Genomic DNA, 21,713 nt, shown 5'->3' on the forward strand with positions numbered 1-21,713 from the left:
GGCATATCTTATAGGCAGGACAATCAAAAGGCAGGTAGATCAAAGGATTTGTGTCTGGGATGGGGTTTATATTTCTCTTTTGGTAGCGTGCACAGTACCTTCCTGTATGAAAGGCTCGGGAACGTTGGCTCTATGTAGACACCAGTTCTACTTCTCCATGTTCAATGGGTTGTGCAGGTGTTGTCTTCAGCAATGGGGTCTCCCTGTCAGTTTGTGATGAGCAACCTACAGTCCTGGTAACTGCCTGGGTTTAGTGATCCTCATGGGACACATGTGGCCAACAACTCAGTTAGATGTAACCCAAATCCAGGGCTCTGTCTCCCCCATTATTTGGTAATTTCAGGTAGATTGCCTTCATATACATATGTGTGTGTGTGTGTGTGTGTGTGTGTGTGTGTGTGTGTGTTTCATGAAGCTTCTACTTTACCCTCCTCCTGACCTGATCCTCCTATTCCAGTCATCCCTCAATCCATCCATAACTATCTATTCTTATTTTCTTTCCTAACAAGATTGATCTGCCCCCCTAGTCCCTTACTCTATAGTTATCATTAACTTGACAGCAAATATCCATATATAAGGCACTATTTTTATCTTTCTGGATCTAGAATACGTCACTCAAGAGTTTCATTCATTTACTTGTGGATTTCATGACTTCACTCTTTGTAATGGCTAAGTAATACTCCATTGTGTAATGTACCTCCTTTTCTTTTATCTATTCTTCTGCTGAGGAATTCTGGCTATTATGAATAGAGGAGCAATAACATGGTCAAGCAAGTGTCTTTGTGGTTGGATGAAACATACTTTGGGTATATGCCCAGCAGTTATATGGCTGGATCTTGAAGTAAATTGATTCCCAGCTTTCTGAGAAACTGCAATAATGATTTCCATGGAGGCTGAACAAGTTTCCACATACACTGCAAATGGATGAGTGTTCCACTTATTCCACATCCTCAACAGCATGAGCTGTCACTTGTTTTATTAATCTTAGCTATATTGATGGGTATAAGATAAAATATCAAAATAGTTTTGATTTCCATGTCCCTGATGGCTAAGGATGTTGAAGTGTTTCTGAGTTTTGTGTTTTGAGAACTCTGTTTAAATCTGTACCCCACCTTTTAAGTAGTTTGTTTACTTGATATCTAGTTTTTATGGTTGGCTTTGAGTTCTTTACATATTTGGATATTAGCCCTCTACTAAATGTGTAGTGGGTAATAAAAAATCTTTTCTCATTCTGGGCTGCTGCTTTGTCCAAGTGACTATGCATTTTGCCATACAGAAGCTTTTCAGTACCATGGGGTCTCATTAACTGTTGATCTTACTGCCTGTCCTAACGGTGTTCTGTTCAGAAAGTCTTTTTCTTGCCAATGAGTTTGAAGCTATTCCTCACTTTCTCTTTCATCAGGTTCAGTGTATCTCCCCTTATCCTGGAGTATTCGGTTCACCTGAGGTGAGTTCTGTGCTGGGTGGTGAGTATGGATCTATATGGATTCCTCTACATGCAGCTATCCAAATGACCAGCACCATTTGTTGAAGGTGCTCTTTTTTCAATGTGTATCTCTGACCTATCAAAAATAAGAAACCCACAGATAGGTTTGTAAGTATGTGTGGGTCTTCAATTTCATTCTGTTGATCAACATGTCTTTTTGTGACAATATCATGCTATTTTATTAGTATGGCTTTGTAGTAGTGTGAAATTAGGGATGTGTACCTCTAGTAATCCTTACGATTCTCTGAACTTTCCTGGAGTCAGTAGTTATATACCTCATTTCAGTTTTCATTTTGTTGATTTGTATATTCTCTCTTCACCATTTAGTAAATTTGGGTGAGAGTTTGCCAATCTTACTAAGTTTCACACAGAACCACCTCGCTGTTTCATTGATTCCTTTTGTTGTGTCATTTGCTTCTCTTTTGCTGACTTTAGCGCTGTGTTTATTTCTTGCTATCTACAATTTCTGGGTTGTTTTTTTTTTCTAGAGCTTGTCAGTTGTGCTATTAAATTACTTGTATTGAGATCTCTCCAGATATTTTATTTAACCACTTCCATTGTGTTTATAAGTTTGGGTATCTTGTGCATCCACTTTCATTCAATTCTAGAAAGTCTTAATTTCTATCTTGACTCATTCTTTTTCATCCAGTACTGAGCTGTTCATTTTCCATGAGTTTGTAAGGTTCCTGTTGCTTTCATTGTTATACCTAGCTTTGATCAGTGCTGGCTGGATAGAATGTAGGGATTTTATTTTTTCAGTTTTCCTGAATCTGTTGAAACTTGCTTTGTGTTCAAGTATGAGGTCAATTTTGGAGAAAGTTCTGTGAAATGCCAAGGAGAAGATATATTCTTTTGTATTTGGGTGAAATATTTTGTAAATATCTGTTAGTTCCATTTGCTTTATGACATCAGTTAGCTCCAGTATTTCTCTGTTTAGTTTCTGTCTGGATAACCTGTCTATTGACGAAAGTATGATACAAAAGTATGATCCTACTATCAGTGTGTGAGGGTCAGTATGTGATTTAAGAAGTAGTAGTATTTCTTTTGCAAACCTGGGTGCCCTTGTATTTGGTGCATAAATGTTCATAATGCCAAGTCTCCTTTGTCAATTTTTCCTTTAATGAGTATACAGTGTTCTTCCATATCTCTTCTGATTATTTTTTATTTGAAATCTATTTTGTCAGATATTATAATGGCTATGCCAGCTTGGTTGTTCAGTTTACTTGCTTGGAATATCTTTTTACAACCCTTTACACTGAGATGATGTCTATTCTTGATGATGATAAGGATAGATACTTTTTAGATGCAACAGAAGGATGGATCCTGTTTTCCAATCCATTCTCTTAGTCTGTGTCTTTTTATTGGGGAATTAAGATCACTAATGTTGAGAGATATCATTGAGCAGTATTTGTTGACTCCTGTTATTTTGTTGTTACACGGTCTGTATCCTCTTTATTTGCTGGTCTGAGTTTATTTATTCCTTAGTTATGATTAACCTCTTTAGTGGAGTTTTCCTTCTAATGCCTTCTGTAAGACTGGATTTGTAAACAGATATTGCTTATATGTAGTTTTATCATGAAATGACTTATTTTTCCATCTATTTTGATTGAAAGTTTTGCTAGGTATAGTACTGTGGTCTCTTAGAGTCTGTAGAACATCTGCCCAGGGTTTTCTGAGTTTTAGTCTCCATTGAGAAGTCATATGTAATTCTAACACATTATATATATTTGATCTTTTTCCCTTGCAGCTTTTAATAGTCTTTTTTTATTCTGTTTGTTTGTTTATTTAGTATTTTGATTATGTTCTAGGGAGGATTTCTCTTTTGGTCCAATCTATTTGGTGTTCAGTATACTTCTTATATCTTGATTGGAATTTCTTTAGGTTAGAGAAATGTTCTTCTATGATTTTGTTGAAGGTATTTTCTGTGCCTTTAACCTGGGTTTCTTCTTCTTCCTATATTCCTATTATTTTTAGATTTATTCTTCATAGTATCCCAGATTTCTTGGATGTTTTGTGCCAGTTGTTTTTTAGATTTAACATTTCTTTGAGCTATTCTTTCTCATGTCTTAGTGTCTAAGAGTCTCTTCTATCTCTTCACTCTGTTAGTGAGGCTTACCTGTGAGGTTCCTGCTTCAGTTTCCAGATGTTTTACTTACAGACGTTCCTCAGTTTTCTGTTTTCCTTATTGATTTTACCTATTTGTTTGTCTGTATGCTTTGCTTTGTTTTGGTTTGGTCTTTTGGGTTGCTGTTGTTGTTGTTGAGACTGGGTTTCTCTGTGTAGCCCTGGGTGTTCTAGAACTCACTTTGTAAGACATGCTGACCCCAAATTCGTAGCGATCTAGCTGCATCTGCCTCCTGAGTGCTACAATCAAAGGTGAAGACCATCATGAACCACCACACACTTACTGATTCTATTTTTAGTTTCAGGTTTTGAACTGTTTTCTTCATTTTTTTGCACTGTTTGTGCTTTCATAAATTTCTTTTTAAGGTTTGAAGTGGACAAGTTGGCAAGTCAGTTGTACTGAATGGTGTTTTGCTGGGGCAAACACATCTACTAATATAGACACTGGTAAAATGCTAAGGCAGACTCATGAAAGAACGTTTTTGCTGGAGCAGACACAGGAGAAAGGATGTTCTGCTACAGCAAGCATGTGAAAGGACACGTGATGAAGGCTTCTTTGCTAATGACATGCAAACATTGGTCTGCCTTCCATTGCATAGTTGAGCTGCATTTGTCCAGACTCCACAGAGACAAATACACCAAAAAAACCTCTGGCAGTATGCTGGTGGCTTCTTGCCACTTCTGTGGACTTGGGCCAATTGTCAGAGTAATGTCAGCTGAGACAGACATGGAGTTTTACTAAGACTCACTGAGGCTGAGACATGCTGAGGCAAGACCTGTGGAGAACACGTGATGTTTGGAGGGAGAATAAATAGGACTCAACGGACAGTGACAGAGGCTTGGCTGGGCTTGCCTGCAGAGCTAGCTGTGCAACACTTATTGGTCTCACTTCTTTGCTGTCTTCACTTCCCTGTGAGAGGCACAGCAAAGAACTTTTCCTGATGTTCCTGTTGACCCTGGTCCTTCCTGCTGACTGGAGTCAAGGCTGAGGCCTGACTGTCTCTTCTAGGTATTCCCACTGCTACTGATTTGTGTTTGCTATCCAGACTTTACCAAACTGTACTGCTGGTATATTCATGAAGTATTATGTGAACTAACTGTGAACAGAACTGCTTATTTCCTGACAACTCAGATAGGACTTGCTCCAAAGAACCATTTCTAAACAGGTCCACTTTCCCCACATCATAAAACCCTTTCTTTACCACTACCCTTGGTGGGTGGTGGGCTAGAAGGTTAAGTGTTTAAGAACCATCATTAAAAGTAGGCTTTTAAAAATTAAAGTTGCAAAGGTATTTGTTCATTTCCTCTCTAAGGACCTCTACCACATTCACACAGGCTGTTTTAGGGTCTTTTTCTTGTACTTCAGCTGTGTTGCAGTACTTGGGGCCTGCTGTGAGAGGGTTGCTGGGCTCTGGTGGAGCCATTGTTCCGGCTGTTACTGATTGTGTTTTTTATGCTGGCATCTGGGCATCTGCTTCCCTGATTATAGCGCTTAGTATCAGCTTATATTAGTCTTTTATATGAGGTATAAGCTTTATAATAGGAAAAATCCAAAGCATATACCATAGAAAACCATTAAGGACAGAAACAAAGGAAGAAAGTTTATACAAGAAAATAAATTTCAGAATACAGTTCGAGAATGGAGTCATGGAACAGGAATTCTGAGTACTTGAGAGAACACTAAGAAAATGACAAGAATTTTGTTACTTCACTTTCTTCAAGACATGGAATTGTTCAAAAATTATGCTTCTGTGTCCCTCCCAGGTGAAGCAGATAAGAATGAATTTGCTTTACATTATTAATTATAACAGGCTATTTTCTTTGTTTTGATGGCTCTATGGACAAATATGGTTTTTGCCATGTAAGGTTTGCCCCTGTGGTTGTACTCTTTACTCTGGTAACTCTTGTTAATACTCAGAGTATAAATGTCTGGTACTCTGAATAAAGTTGGCTATTGTCTAAGACTTCAGTCCACCTCACTTTTAGACTCCATCTCCCAGGTCCTACTCCCTCAAGAGTAGTAAACAGTGACTATCATTTAGCAACTAGTCATACACAAGATAAGCTTGGGCTTTTGCTTCTTTTTTTTGATATTTAATATAAAAACAATTCCACTGCCTAAGTAAAAGCTTGTTGTTTGGATTGCTGGCAATAGCAACCTTACTTGCTAGTGCAAAGTCAGAACCTGAGTCAATTTAGAGACAAAAAGTAGAGTACTTCTGAGCACATCGCACCTACTTGATTTGAGATTGAACACTAGGAAGTGCAGGGAGGAGTTAAGACGCTCACTAGGTGAGCACGAAGACCTGAGCTCATGCCTCCAGCACCCACATAAAAGCCAGGCAGGCTGGCTTGCATCTGTAGACCGAACATTGATGGGGCAGAGACAAACAGATCCTGAGAACTTGACGGAGAAATGACAAATTTCATGTCCAAAATGTAAGGTGGGAGCCTGGATGGATGCATAAGAAGACTTATTATTCTTCCAGAGGAACTGAGTTTTGTTCCAGCACCCATGTTGGGCTGTTTGAACCTGCTTATAACTCCAGCTCCAGGAGATCCACCACCCTCTTCTGCTAATGCACTCATATACCATACCCCATCACAGACACACGTGCATAAAAATATTTTTAAAAATTTTGAAATGAATAAGGAGAATGATAGAAGAAAAAGAATCCAATGTCTCACCTACATATGCATAGGCATAGGCAACAGCACATACACAATTAACTACTGAAAATAGACAGGGGAAAGGAGTAAATGTGGAAATTAATTCATCTTCTAGCGAATAAAATCATAAATCTTGTTATTTATATATCACTGAATCATTTCACTGCACACAAAGAAAAATCTCAATTTTCCACCAGGAGAAAACCAATAGTTAATAATTATCATGTTCACAGTTAACATTAAGCAATCCAAGAGGATGGCATCAGAGTGCTGCACAATAAGAAATACATCATGATAGGAAAGAGCTGGTACTAATCAACTTTCAAGGATACCATCTGTCAGCAACGCCATGACAGCTACGTTCACACTCACCCATTGTATCTACTCCTTTCCTGCCAGCACGACCAACCATCTGCTTATAAGTGAGGATATCTAAAGGCTGACCACCGAAAACCGGAGTGCGAATAATCACCCGACGTGCAGGAAGGTTCACTCCAGAAGAAAGAGTAGACGTTGCTGCCAAAACGCGAATAAGACCTTGACGGAAGGCTCCTTCGATGATATCCCTCTCTTCAAAAGTAAGACCTAAATGCAATGCAGATCCAAAAACATTACCACAGAACCAACACACTGGATCGCTTATACACTGATTTGAAAGTCATCTACAAGCCACTAAAGATCTTTTAAATGACAGTTAAGATTATAAACAAAACATCATCACTATGTATTTTAAAGTATAATCTGCCATCTTTAGATATCATTTGGGTAAGTCAGCAAAATTATCTAAGTTTTAAGTGGAATTGGTGGTTTCTGCAGAAACTACCGTGCTTTTAGCAGAAGCAGATCAAGTAAGCAGAAGTGTGTTCCAATAACATTTTATTTATGAGAACAAACAGCATGTTAAGTTTAACAACATACGACTGATGAACAACCCCTGTTTTTTTGTGTAAGGATATATTTACACATACATAATTTGAAAATTTGACTTAAAATTATATCATGTTTATCATTAAAATCATAGCATACATTATATATGATAAAAAGCTGAGTAGAACTGAAAGGATTAAATTTCCTATCTTAGAAAACATTCTTATGATTGCAATCTTAACATATAAGATCAAAGGCAAGTTGGGGTTGGGGATTTAGCTCAGTGGTAGAGCACTTGCCTAGCAAGCGCAAGGCCCTGGGTTCGGTCCCCAGCTCCGGAAAAAAAAAGAAAAGTTAAAAAAAAAAAAAAAAAAAGATCAAAGGCAAGCACCTCATTCAGTGACTGTCATCACACTGGCGATTCTGACAGCCTACCCACTGTTTTTTTTTTTCCTTTACAGTCTTCTCCAATTCAATGACAATTCCTAAAACAAATTTGACTCTAATATATATGTGAGCTTATGTCAATACTTGACATAAAAGAACAGTAGCATCAAATTTGAGTAAAAAGTATCACTATAACATAAATTTTGAGGAAAGAACATATAGATAGGTTAAAATTTTTAGAATTCACTGTCCCAAAAGTTTTTTAAAAAATCCATTGTCTAGTATATCTATAAAATTCAGATAAGTATGTTTAAAATGCTTATTTTTCTCTGGTTTGACTAATCCAATGTTTCTTAAATAAAATCTACAAGTATTAATGTGATTAATAAGAAAAATATCCACATAAATACAAAAATGAAATTATGGAAGTCTGGTAAAGTCTTTAAAATCTTTTTAGATTTATTTTACTATGTGTTTGTTAATGAACCTGCATGAATATATGTGCAGGACAAGTGTGCAGGAGCTCATAGAGACCTGAAGTGGAAATCAGATCTGCTGGAAATGGAGTTTAGGGAGTCTGCCACACAGGTCCTGGGAATCAAACTCAGGCCCTCTCTAAGAGCCAAAAGTACATGTAATCACAGAGTCCTGTCTCTAGCCCACGATGAGAACATGTTAATAAGAGATTATGAGCAAGGGTTACCTGCATGATGAAACGCTACTCCCCATGGCACAGTATTCTTCAGCACCGAGTCTAGTCCTGAAGGTGAGCGTTTTAACTGATCTATCACTTCAAGAAGGCTCTTTTGGTCTAGAATCACTGGTGGAAATTCAGATGACTTTACTAATCCTATCAAACACATACAAATTAATTAATTAATTAAATTGCCAACTATACAGGTCTCTTTCCTCATTGGCTGTTACCTGCCAAGTAATGAGAGAAATCAAAATTGGTTAAGAAACTACCACCTACTATTATCATCCGTAGATCTTTTAAAGCTACTGGCCAAGAACACTACTATGTAACTGAGATGGGGCGTGACTTGGACCTGAAGAATTTGTAAATCTGCATAGGTTGTTCTAATAATGTATCCCAAAGTTAGGGAGCTTAGCTTTAAGGAGACACGATGTTCAAAGGAGAAAGGGCAGATTAACACTTGTTATGGTTTGAGTATAAAATGGCTCTTGCACGCTGATCCCCAGATGGTAGCAGTTTTAGGAGGTTGTGGAACTTTAGCAGGTGTGGCCTGGCTCATAGCAGTTGACGACTGGAGGTACACCTTTAAGAGTAAAGCACACTTCTGGTTTCCACCTACATCCAGAGCTGACCCAGTCCCACAGTTCTCTGTAGCCAGATCCCCTACGGAGAAAGCAAGACTCTCAGAAGTACAAACAAACCTGAGAGCACAGGAAAGATCACCACTTCTGCTCACATTCCTGGCCCAAAAGGAACCTGCCTGGAGCTTTCTGTTGCAATCTGGGACAGGATCCTTTCTGTCTCTGCCTGTGCCCAGAGCTGAAAATCAGCCTCCAGAAGCATAGACACACGTGAGAGCAGAGGTAAGACCACCACTTTTGCTCCAAGGGACCCACCTAGACCCCCAGGACACAAAAATGCAGGAGCAATCTGCTACAGGATCATTCCGGTTTCAGCCTGTACCCGGAACTGACCCTGTGACACAGCTCTCTGTACCCAAATACCCCTGGAAGAAAGCCAGTCTCCAGAAGTACTGACACACAGGCTTACAGGAGGGTCAAGCCACTGTCAGAGACAGCAAGACAAGCTAACACCAGAGACAACTAGATAGCGAGAGGCAAGCACAGGAACCTAAGCAACAGAAACCAAGACTACTTGGCATCATTAGAACCCAGTTCTACCACGAAAGCAAATACTGGATATCCAAACACACCAGAAAAGCAAGATTTGGATTTAAAATCACATCACGTGATGATGATAGAGGACTTAAAGAAAGATATAAGTAACTCCCTTAAAGAAATACAGGACAACACAGGTAAACAAGTAGAAGAACTTAAAGAGAAAACACAAAAAGTCCCTTAAAGAATTACAGGAAAACACAACCAAACAGGTGAAGGAATTGAACAAAACCATCGAGGATCTAAAACTGGAAATAGAAACAATAAAGAAATCAAAAAGGGAGAAAACCCTGGAGATAAAAAACCTAGGAAAGAGATCAGGAGTTATAGACACAAGCATCACCAACAAAATACAAAAGATAGAGGAGAGAATCTCAGGGGCAGAAGATACCATAGAAAACATTGACACAACCATCAAAGAAAATACAAAACGCAAATAGCTCCTAATCCAAAACATCCAGGACACAATGAGATGAAACCTAAGGATAATAGGTACAGAAGAGAGTGAAGACGCCCAACTTAAAGGGCCAGTAAATATCTTCAACAAAATCATAGAAGAAAACTTCCCTAACCTGAAGAAAGAGATGTATATGAACATACAAGAAACCTATGGAGCTCCAAATAGACTGGACCAGAAAAGAAATTCCTCCTATCACATAATGGTCAAAACACCAAATGCACAAAACAAAGAAAGAATATTAAAAGCAGTAAGGGAAAAAGGTCAAGTAAAAGCAGACCTATCAGAATTACACCAGATACCTCACCAGAGACTATGAAAGCCAGAAGACCCTGGGTGATGTCATACAGACCCTAAGTGAACACAAATGCCAGCCCAGGCTACTATATCTAGCAAAACTCGTGATTAACACAGATGGAGAAACCAAGATATTCCATGAAAAAAAAAACCAAAATTACATAATATCTTTCCACAAATCCAGCCATACAAAGGATAATAGATGGAAAACTCTAACAGAAGAAGGAAAATTACACCCTACAAAAAGCAAGAAGTAATCTCCTTGCAACAAAACCAAAAGAAGAGAGACAAACATAATTCCACCTCTAAAAACAAAAATATCAGGAAAAAAAATCACTATTCCTTAATATCTCTTAACATCACTGGACTCAATTCCCCAATAAAAAGACATAGACTAACAGAATGGATATGGAAAGAGATCCCAGCATTTTGCTGCATACAGGAAACACACCTCAGTGACAAAGACAGACACTACCTCAGAGTAAAAGGCTGGAAAACAATTTTCCAAGCAAAGGATCCTAAGAAACAAGCTGGAGTAGCCATTCTAATATCTAATAGAATTGACTTTCAACCAAAAGTTATCAAAAAAGATAAGGAAGAACATTTCATATTTTCATATTCATCAAAAAAAATCCACCAAGATGAACTCTCAATGCTGAATATCTATACTCCAAATGCAAGGGCACCTACATTCATAAAAGAAACCTTACTAAAGCTCAAAGCACACATTGCACCTCACACAATAATAGTGGGAGATTTCAACACCCCACTCTCATCAATGGACAGATTATGAAAACAGAAACTAAACAGACACAGAGAAACTAAAAAAAAAAGTTATGAAGCAAATGGGTTTAACAGATATCTATAGAACATTTCATGCTAAAACAAAAGAATATACCTTCTTCTCAACACCTCAGGCACCTTCTCCAAAACTGACCATATAATCGGTCACAGAACAGGCCTCAACAGATACAAGAAGATTGAAATAAACCCATGCATCCTATCAGATCACCACAGACTAAGGCTGGTCTTCAATAACAACAAAAACAACAAAAAGCACACATACACATGGAAGTTGAACAACTCAATAACTTGGTCAAGAAATAAAGAAATTAAAGATTTTTTAAAATATAATGAAAATGAAGGCACAATATACCCAAACATATGGGACATGATGAAAGGAGTACTAAGAGGAAAACTCAGCTCTGAGTGCCTCCACAAAGAAACTGGAGAGCATACATTAAGAACTTGACAGCACACCTAAAAGCTCTAAAACAAAAAGAAGCAAACACACCCAAGAGGAATAGAAAGCAGGAAATAACCAAACTCAGGACTGAAGTCAACCAAGTAGAAACAAAAACAACTATACAAAGAATCAACAAAACCAGGAGCTGGTTCTTTGGAAAATTCTGTAAGATAGATAAACCCTTAGCCAGACTAACCAGGCAGCACAGAGAGTGCATCCAAATCAACAAAATCAGAAACAAAAAGGGAGGAAATTCAAAAAATCATCAGCTCTTACTACAAAAGCCTATATTCAACAAAACTGGAAAATCTGGAGAAAATGAACAATTTTCTAGACAGATACCAAGTACCAAAATTAAATCAGAATCAGACAAACCATCTAAACAGTCCCTTAACTCCTAAAGAATTAGAAGTAATTATTAAAAGTCTCCCAACCAAAAAAAGCCCAGAACCAGATGGATTTAGTGCAGAATTCTATCAGACCTCCAAAGGACACCTAATACCAATACTCTTCTTTTTTTTTTTTTTTTTTTGTTCTTTTTTTCGGAGCTGGGGACCGAACCCAGGGCCTTGCGCTTCCTAGGCAAGCGCTCTACCACTGAGCTAAATCCCCAACCCCACCAATACTCTTCAAATTATTCCACAAAATAGAAATAGAAGGAACGTTACCCAATTCCTCCTATGAATTCACAATTACACTTATACCAAACCACACAAAGACCCAACAAAGAAAGAGAACTTCCGACCAATTTCCCTTATGAATATCAATGCAAAAATACTCAATAAAATTCTCACAAACCAAATACAAGAATACATGAAAAAATGATCATCTAGCAGTTCCGCCCAGCCACGCCCATAGCCTTAGCTGCCATGTCTTCCGAGGCCAGTGTGAGCGCCCTGCAGTGCCTGGTGGAGCAGCTGAAGCTGGAGGCCTGTGTGGAGGGGATCAAGGTCTCTCAGGCAGCTGCAGAGCTTCAGCAGTACTGCATACAGAATGCATGCAATGACGCCCTGCTGTTTGGTGTTCCGGCTGGAAGCAACCCCTTCCTGGAGCCCAGGTCCTGTCCATTAACTTGAAGACTGGGAAGAAGCTCTCTGAGGAACCTGTGTGCACATGGTATGGATGACTGCTGCCAAGTCCCAAGAAAACAGATTTCAAGAGCCAAATCATTTTCTCTGTGGCCTGGTCCTAGGTCAAAATTCTACAGAAATCAATGTTTTGTTTTGTTTATTAACTCACTACCAAACCCACTGGTTGCATGTGTTCCGTCACGGAGCCTGTGCAGCCTGCCTGGGATAAAGGCACGTTTTGTTTACTGGGTATTTGCATTTCGGCATGGAAATGTTGTATTTCCAAAACCTGAGTATTTGTAATTTTCCTAACATTTTTATACTCTAATAAAACTTTTTCATAAAAGTTTACAGTTACTAAATTAGACAAGTATAAATTGGGGAATAATTAATATCCTGGTTTTGTAAAGGAGAGCTTTTCCACTCACCAGTAAGCAAACAGTCTGACTTGGACAGGAAACTTGGGAGCTGCTCCTTAGCAAACAAGAACATGGATGTGTTGTTAGGTCGCCCTCCTGTGTGAAGCCATTAGAGCTTTCTTTAGTTCCTGTATTCTACAACTTATAATTGTGCTTGATGCTTTTAAAAGTGTGCTCGTGCCTTTAAAAAATGTTTAAATGTGATCTACACTTAGAACCAATTTAACAATTGGTTAAAAACAAAATGTGAAGATATTATAACCTAAAAGAATTCATGTCACACATATTTTATTGGGGTGATGTGCCTTCAATTTAATTGGGGACACTTTTAGAAGGAAAGATTGTATTTGTAATAATCTTTGAAGAGCTTGGAAATAAAATTTTTTGTCTAATTCTTAAAAAGAAGAAAGAAAATGATCATCCATCATAATCAAGTAGGCTTCATCCCAGGAATGCAGGGATGGTTCAATATACAGAAATCCATCAACATAATCCACTACATAAACAAACTCAAAAAAAAAAAAAAAAAAAAAAACATGATCATCTCACTAGATACTGAAAAAGCATTTGACAAAATTCAACACCCCCTTCATGATAAAAGTCTTGGAAAGATCAGGAATTCAAGGTCCATACCTAAACAAAGTAAAAGCAATATACAGCAAACCAGAAGCCAACATCAAAAGAAATAGTGAGAAACTTGAAGCAATCCCACTAAAATCAGGGACTAGACAAGGCTGCTCACTCTCTCCCTACTTGTTCAATATAGTACTCAAAGTCCTAGCCAGAGCAATCAGACAACAAAAGGAGGTCAAAGGGATACAAACTGGAAAGGAAGAAGTCAAAATATCACTATTTGCAGATGATATGATAGAATACATAAGTGACACCAAAAGTTCCACTAGAGAACTCCTAAGCCTGATAAACAACTTCAGCAAAGTGGCTGGATATAAAATTAACTCAAACAAATCAGTAGCCTTCCTCTACTCAAAGAATAAAAGCTGAGAAAGAAATTAGGGAATTGACACCCTTATACATACAGCCACTAAACACAGACAATATTGCTAATGCCAAGAGGTTCATGCTGACAGAAGCCTGATATAGCTGTCTCCTGATAGGCTCTGCCAGAGCATGACAAATACAGAGGCGAATGCTGGCAGCCAACCATTGAACTGAGAATGGGGTCCCCGGTAGAGGAGTTAGAGAAAGGATTGAAGAAGCTGAAGGGGTTTGCAACCCCATAAGAACAACAGTACCAACCAACCAGAGCTCCCAGGGACTAAACCACCATCCAAACAGTACACCTGGACAGACACATGGCTCCAGCTGCATATGTAGCAGAGGATGGCCTTGTTGGGCACCAGAAGAAGCCCTTGGTTTTTCCAAGGCTGGACCCCCAGTGTATAGGAATGTCAAGTTGAGGAGGCAGGAAAGGTTGGGTGGTTGGGTTAGAGAAAGGGGATAACATTTGAAATGTAAATTAAAAAATATCCAATTAAAAAGTAAAGAGCAAAGCCCACCCTTGCCAGCTGCTTCTGAGGTCTGAATTGAACCTCTTCCAAGACCTCTTGAATGGGACTCAAGGAGGCGATGATTGATGTAAAAGCAAGAGGAGTTTAATCATTCTGACATGTTGGGGCCTTCCCACTTTAATAGGAGGGGACCCTGAGCAGACTAACAGAGTTATAGACCTTGCAAACAATTAGGGCAGAATTCAAACAATTGGACCAGAATTGGCACATTGGTAACTAGGCAGGGTACTATGCGCATTTGGTGGAGCAAAACAACTTTCATATTGGAATCAGTGTACCATTCAAGACTTTCCCAAGGAAGGACTCAGTGTACTGTTCAAGACTTTCCCAAGTGTGGGTCAGTTGAAAGCCACAGGTAGCTTTGTGTGATAGTTTGGCTTGTAGTTGTTCCAGGAATTAAACCAGCTTTTTTCTTCCTGGAAGGGAGGGGTCCTTGTGCTCGGAAGTTTGTGGTGGGAATTTTCCCACTGGCCCCATATTGGCCCCAACTCTTGGCTCTTTCACTTCCTGTCTGCTGCCATGATATAAGGAGCCCAATTCATTTGCTTTTGTACCCTATGAAACCATGAGCCAAAATAAACCTTTCCTTTCTTAAGTTCCTCTGTCAAAGTGACACAAAGTAACTAACACAACAACCAAAGCCTTGCTCAAGATATGCCCATCAACCCACACACCAGCACCACCCATCAACCCACACACCAGCACCACCCATCAACCCACACACCAGCACCACCCATCAACCCACACACCAGCACCACCCATCAACCCACACACCAGCACTATCTGGGATCCTAGTTCTCTGTGCAGATTCCTCTGGCTCCTTTGTCACTGATCTAATTAGTCACAGGTTTCTTAGCGCCCAGTGTTGTCTTTTAGTGTTACTTCTCCCCTAGTAGGATTTTACATACAGGAACTCTCCCTTCTTAAACAATTTCCCAGACTTTTAGATTCCTGAACTTCATTTAAAACATACTTTAATGTGTATCTTACTTACAATTTTTATATAAACTTTTCTTAAAATTCCAAGAAACCACATAGGGTTGATAATGTTTTATTTTGCTAAAGACAATAAACATATCTTAACCTATTCCCCATCAGTATATTTATTTCAAAAGAGATGTTTTGTTTGTATGTATGTATGTATGTATGTATGTATGTATGTATGTATGTATATGTATGTGTATGAAGGTGACCATGTGTGTATGAGCATGTAGAGATAAGAAAACAATTTGAAGTGCTTCTCCTCAGGAAATGTCCACCTGGTTTTTGAGGCAAAGTTCCACACTAGCCTGGAACTTTTATTTTATTTTATTTTTCTTGAATATTTTATATACTTACATTTCAAATGTTACCTCCTTTCCACCTCCCATCTCCCTCTCTCTCCTGCTTCTATGAAGATGTTACCACTCCCACTCACCCACTCCAACCTCAATATCCTGGCATTCCCCTACACTGGGGCATTGAGCCTTCACAGGACCAAGGGCTTCTCCTCCCATTGATGCTGGACAATGCCATCCTCTGATACACATGCAGCTGGAGCCCTGGGTTGCTCCACGTGTACTCTTTGGTTGGTGATTTTGTCCCTGGAAGCTCTGGGGGGTCTGGTCACTTGATACTGTTGTTCTTCCTAAGGTGTTGCAAACCCCTTCAGCTCCTTCAGTCTTTTCACTAACTCCTCCATTGGGGTCACCTTTTCAGTCCAATGGTTGGCAGCAGCCATTCTCATCTGTATCAGTAGGAACTTTCAAAGTAAGCTAACCTGGATGGTCAACAATTCCTGCCACCACTCCTGTGCTGGGATCACAAATACCACTGTGCCTTGGGTTGCCGTTTGTTTTTGTTTTTGTCTTCAGTGTCGTTCTAGAGACCAAACTCATATCTTTGTGTTTGCAAAGCAAATGCTTCCAAATGAGTTACCTCCTCAGCCCAAAAGAAGTCATTTAAAGGTTAAAAATGTAGTAAGATAATTCCCAATTTTAAACTTCAGTTTATGAAAAACGTCTACTTCATTTTTCTAGAGAAAATAAACAAACCACACTAAGCTCCAACCCAAACATGGAATCTGGGAACCTAGTACTAAAATCAAAATAACAAAACTCTGATCCTTAAGAACTATAAGTAATAAAATAACAGAACTATTGATCCTTAAGGGGCACAAATTGTCATGGCACAGTATAAGCAGCTCGCACAGCTAAGACAGGCCTGGCAGGGATGCTACAAAGACAGCATAATGCTGAACAGACAGCAGGCAGTATAATAAACTTAGCAGAGCTTACTTGCTACAAGGCTGAAATACTGACTGCCTACCCTTATGATGCCAGTCACTGGCCAAAAAGCAATAAAATACCTTTTATCCTACCACCAGAACTGTCTGTTTATCCTACCACCAGAACTGTCTGTTTATCCTACCACCAGAACTGTCTGTTTATCCTACCACCAGAACTGTCTGTTTATCCTACCACCAGAACTGTCTGTTTATCCTACCACCAGAACTGTCTGTTTATCCTACCACCAGAACTGTCTGTTTATCCTACCACCAGAACTGTCTGTTTATCCTACCACCAGAACTGTCTGTTTATCCTACCACCAGAACTGTCTGTTTATCCTACCACCAGAACTGTCTGTTTATCCTACCACCAGAACTGTCTGTTTATCCTACCACCAGAACTGTCTGCAGCTCTACAACTTCACTGCAAAGACAATGGCCTCAGGATTTAGAGAAATCTCAATGATAATAGCTCATTTATATAAAAACATCATTTATTTCAAAGTAACTCATTTCTAAGTCATGAAGAGTGGGTAACAGGGAGAGAAATGGTGGGGTTCAGAAGGAAACTGAGTATTAAATATACGAATTACATTTCATCAAACTAAATCTTTAATCATAGATACTTTCAACTTCAATATTCTAGGTATTTTGTAAAATTCCTAGAAAAAAATAAGTAGAATAGGATGGAAGTAGGAAGCAGTATTAGAGTCAACACAGTATTATATCTAAAAGGTCTAGAATTCAACCAAACTTATCAGCCATGAAAGAGAGTGTCAACACGGGAGGGAAAGGCAAGCGACAGAGACACCTTTGAGAGTCTGCATGTCTGAGTGAGCCAAGGCCACACATGATCACGTGCTAGGGAAGATATTGAGGCAAGTATTTATCATATAACCGGTAAAAACAGGAAGTAGTAGTTACTGCAGCATGCTACGTGACTGCTCAGTATTTAAAGGGAACAAACTCATCAATGCAATACTTCAAATAGACCATAAAATCATCAAGTTGTGTGAAGGAAACTATTTACAAAAGAAAAACTCATACTCTATGGCATCACTTACATGAAACTGTTAGGAAAGGCATGGCAACCTAAAGTGACAGAACGCACATCAGTGGTCGCCTGCAGCTGACAGAGGGAGGAGACTGACAGCACAAGAGCACATTTCACAGTCGCAGAAAGTCTGTATGGTAATTACCATAGCGTGGATAGGCAGAAATACATACTTAGACATTAAAATTAATCAAACTATAGTCAAACAATGCATTATATTATACATAAAATATCCAACACTAAAGCTGATTCTGTCTACATGGATATGTATGTGTGACTCTTTGTATGTTCTTACCTCTGAACATTAAAAAAAGACATTGTCACTTTCTCCAGAAAAAATTATGTATGTGTGCGTATGTGTGTGTGTGTGTGTCTGTCTATGTAATTTTGCATACATCTTAGGGGCTCCAGAGATTGAACTTCTCAAAGCCCATGAATCCAAAATGAGTACACATTATCTGCAAAGAGGACAGAGAAGGACTAGAAGAGCTCTGCCAAGAACAGCCAGCTGACACATGGTGACGTAAGGGCAGAGATGTGCTCTGCTGCTCTCATCACCACAGCTACCGTCAAATACAGTCAGGATGGAGGCTCCACTTCTACTTGCCACTCACCCTCGGGTTGATGGTGCAGATTATAAAACTCCCGGGCAATGATATCGGCCACCTTCTCACACCATTTTTTTGATGGACAAAAGACTAATACTGAATGGTTATCCCGAACCGTCTCATAGCATAAACTAACAATGTGGTCTTCATCTCCCTAAAAAAAGAAAGAGAAATAGATACATCAGTCATATCTTTGAAACACCTCACATCGGGTTAAAGTTTTCACTTTGATTCATATGAAAAGTTTTCTATTAAAGGCACAATAAAAATCACTTACAAGAAAAATGAACATTAAAATAAATGTAATATCATTTATAAATATAAATAAAATCTACAATGAACATAATGCTGACAGTGAAAAGGTTTTATTCACACGGCTCATGGTTATCATCTCGCCTCAGGTACCAGAGATGCATTGGTGAATAAAACGGAATCTTAATTGGCCAGGGGTTTACTTTCAGTGTCACTAAAAACACAAAAAGGAAATAAACCACCACATGATGTGCTAGATTTGCCGTATTTAGAATCTCATATTTGACAGAGATGTAAGGGAGAGATTTCCCTGAGAAAACAAGTGAGCTCGGATGTGAAGATGGAGAAATATTATCTCAGTGAGAAGTATTGTTCCAAATACAGCCAAGAGCCTGTGTGAACGCCCTGTGGAGGCCGGTCCATGCTGGAAGAATGCCAGTGTGTGCAGGGTATCAGGGAGTAGCTTTCATTGCACTCTATACGGCACTTTATACGGCGCGTGCTCTCGCTCGCGCTCTCTCTCTCTCTCTCTCTCTCTCTCTCTCTCTCTCACACACACACACACACAAACACACACACACACACACACACACACACACACACACCACAGAAAATCATATTTAAGTCTTACCAAAACCAAGTAATATATTCTACTTGACAGACACAAAGAAAGTTCAGAGAGGTTTTATCACTGAACTAATATAATACTATCTCAGATATTTTATGTATCTCTCTTCATTGTCAGACTAAAGTCTATCTGACTCCTAAAACAATAATCCTCAGGGTGGAGAGATGGCTTAGCAGTTAGGAGCACTGGCTGCTCTTCCAGAGGACCTGGTTCAATTCCCAGCACCCCCATGGCAGCTCACAACTGTCTATAGCTTCTATAGCTCCAATCCCAGGGCATCTGGCACCTTCACAGACATTCATGCAGGCAAAACACCAAAGCACATAAAAATAAATAAATCTTAAAGAAAATCATCTTTTCATTCGGCATACTTACTATATAGTAGTTCTACATTCAACAAATGTCAGTGTTCCATTGAGTGTCTAACATAAACCAAAGCATAGGAAAGTCTTCTCCTCCGTGACCAGAAAATATCCACTCTCCAATGTTTATATTATATATGTCAGGAAATGAGTTATTAAATTGAAAGCATATTACATTCTCTTTCTCACTAACCTCATCAATTGCTTAACATAAATCAGATTCATATTGATTCTAACAGATACATAATGTGTATTCTGCTCCTATGCAACCGCTAATTATACAATTAAAAATTGCTAAAAGCTTGGTAGGAATTGCAAAGGCACTGACGGTGGAGATATAGCAGTAATAGTTCACCTTCACTTGGAGCAGGGGTTGAAATTCTCTCACAAGCTTCATTGAAGAGTCATATATGGAATTTCCTACTTTTATTGATTCCAAAAGTGGAACAGGGCGAAAGTCAGTATGGTAAAGTTCAGCATTCAGCCAGGAAGCCACGAGCTGCAGGTTAGGAAGAGTAGCACTCATGCCAACAATCTGCACAGCACAAGCCAGAGCACTGGCCGAATCTGCCTGGCTGAAAACACAAATGAAAGCCTCATCAGGAAATATACGAGAAGTGACACGTAGCTCTGCCAGCCACAGCCTTGGCCATGGTCTTTGGTATACAAACACAGATGCTTCTTTAGAGGACAGACCAGGAATAAAATTACTAGAGCACAGATTACTGGCCAGATATTCAAATTTAATGAGTGATATGAAGCTGTTTTCCAGGGGAGACAGACCAACAACAAAGTAGCACTCCCACAATCTGTGTGTGTGTTCTACTGTTCCACTATCTTGTCACCATCCGACAACTGTATTGTCAATCATTTTAATAATAAATATTATGGAGAGACTACAGGAATAGTTTTTTGAAGAAGTAATTTCTAATGATTAATGATGCTTTGTGACATTTCACATGTGCAGACTGTTTGAAACTTCTCTTGCAAACGCCTATTTAAGCCTCTCGCTGATATACTGGGTTGTTTTCCTTAGTCAGTTGGAGCATTTTTTTACATGTTTTACACAAAAGTTAGTTCAAAATCTGTTATTTAATTTTCAAACATGTAGGCATTTTTGAGTTATATTTTATTGTACTTATGAGGGATAAGAATACAGAAAGCCAAGCCCTCAAACAATAAAGATATTTAATAAGAACACAAATAGGCTTTCCAAAGGTAAAATAGATCACAACCTGCTCTAGCTGAGTGAACAGTGTATCACGGGAACACTGAACAATGATCTAAGCAAAATTAGAATCCTATTTGCACAATGCGAAGGAGGTGAGTAGGTAAGGAGAAACTGGAGGGGAGGAGGAAGTTGGGTCAGGTGAATAGGAAATATAAAAGAGAAATCTTAATTTCCCCTAGCAAGAAATCAATATACTAAAATTATATAAATATCTATGCAAAATGGATCAACAACTTTATTTAAAGCCTGAAACACATTTTAATCCCTGCACTCAGGAAACAGAGGCAGGTGAATCTCTGTGACTAACTCAGTACCCAGGGAACTCAGTACCCTATATTTGCAGTTTCAAGTTTATTGATGTTTTATTCACAATAATGAAGAATAACCTACTTGTCCATCAACAGACAAAAGCATAATGAAAATTTAATGTACATACACACATATAATAAAGAATACTATTCAGCTCTAAAAGAAAATTAAATTATAAAATTTATAGAAAACTGTATATATAACCTTTGAATGTGTAATCTTAACAAGATCACACAATCTCAGAAAGAAAAAAAATTTATGTTCTTCCTCATATGCATAATCTAGCCAATAACACATAAATATATATAGTACATATGTATATAGTATACACATATAATATATATGTAAACATACATACAGAATAGCATGTAGAAAAGTATCTTAGTCAGGATTTATATTCCAAAAAAAAAAAAAAAACATGGCCAAGAAGCAAGTTGGAGAGGAAAGGAGGTCAGGACTGGAACTCAAGCAGGTCCGGAAGCAGGAGCTGATGCAGAGGCCATGGAGGGATGTTACTTACTGGCTTGCTTCCCTGCCTTGCTCAGCTTGCTTTCTTATAGAACCCAGGACCACCAG

The 21,713-nt window shown here is 38.7% G+C and overlaps 1 protein-coding gene and 1 pseudogene across 1 annotated transcript in view; one reads left to right on the forward strand and one right to left on the reverse strand.

The window, feature by feature from the left end:
* Positions 1-21,713, reverse strand: part of Polq (DNA polymerase theta) — a 102,058-nt gene that overhangs the window by 66,869 nt on the left and 13,476 nt on the right. The window contains 4 exon segments of the mRNA NM_001105878.1: positions 6,653-6,865; positions 8,238-8,384; positions 18,362-18,509; positions 19,953-20,172. Coding sequence (NP_001099348.1) covers positions 6,653-6,865; positions 8,238-8,384; positions 18,362-18,509; positions 19,953-20,172 — 728 coding nt within the window.
* Positions 12,242-13,293, forward strand: Gng10-ps1 (G protein subunit gamma 10, pseudogene 1; annotated as a pseudogene).

The sequence above is a fragment of the Rattus norvegicus genome, chromosome 11 (genome assembly GCF_021556685.1).
Source record: "Rattus norvegicus strain SHRSP/BbbUtx chromosome 11, alternate assembly SHRSP_T2T, whole genome shotgun sequence".
NCBI classification, from domain to species: Eukaryota; Metazoa; Chordata; class Mammalia; order Rodentia; family Muridae; genus Rattus; species Rattus norvegicus.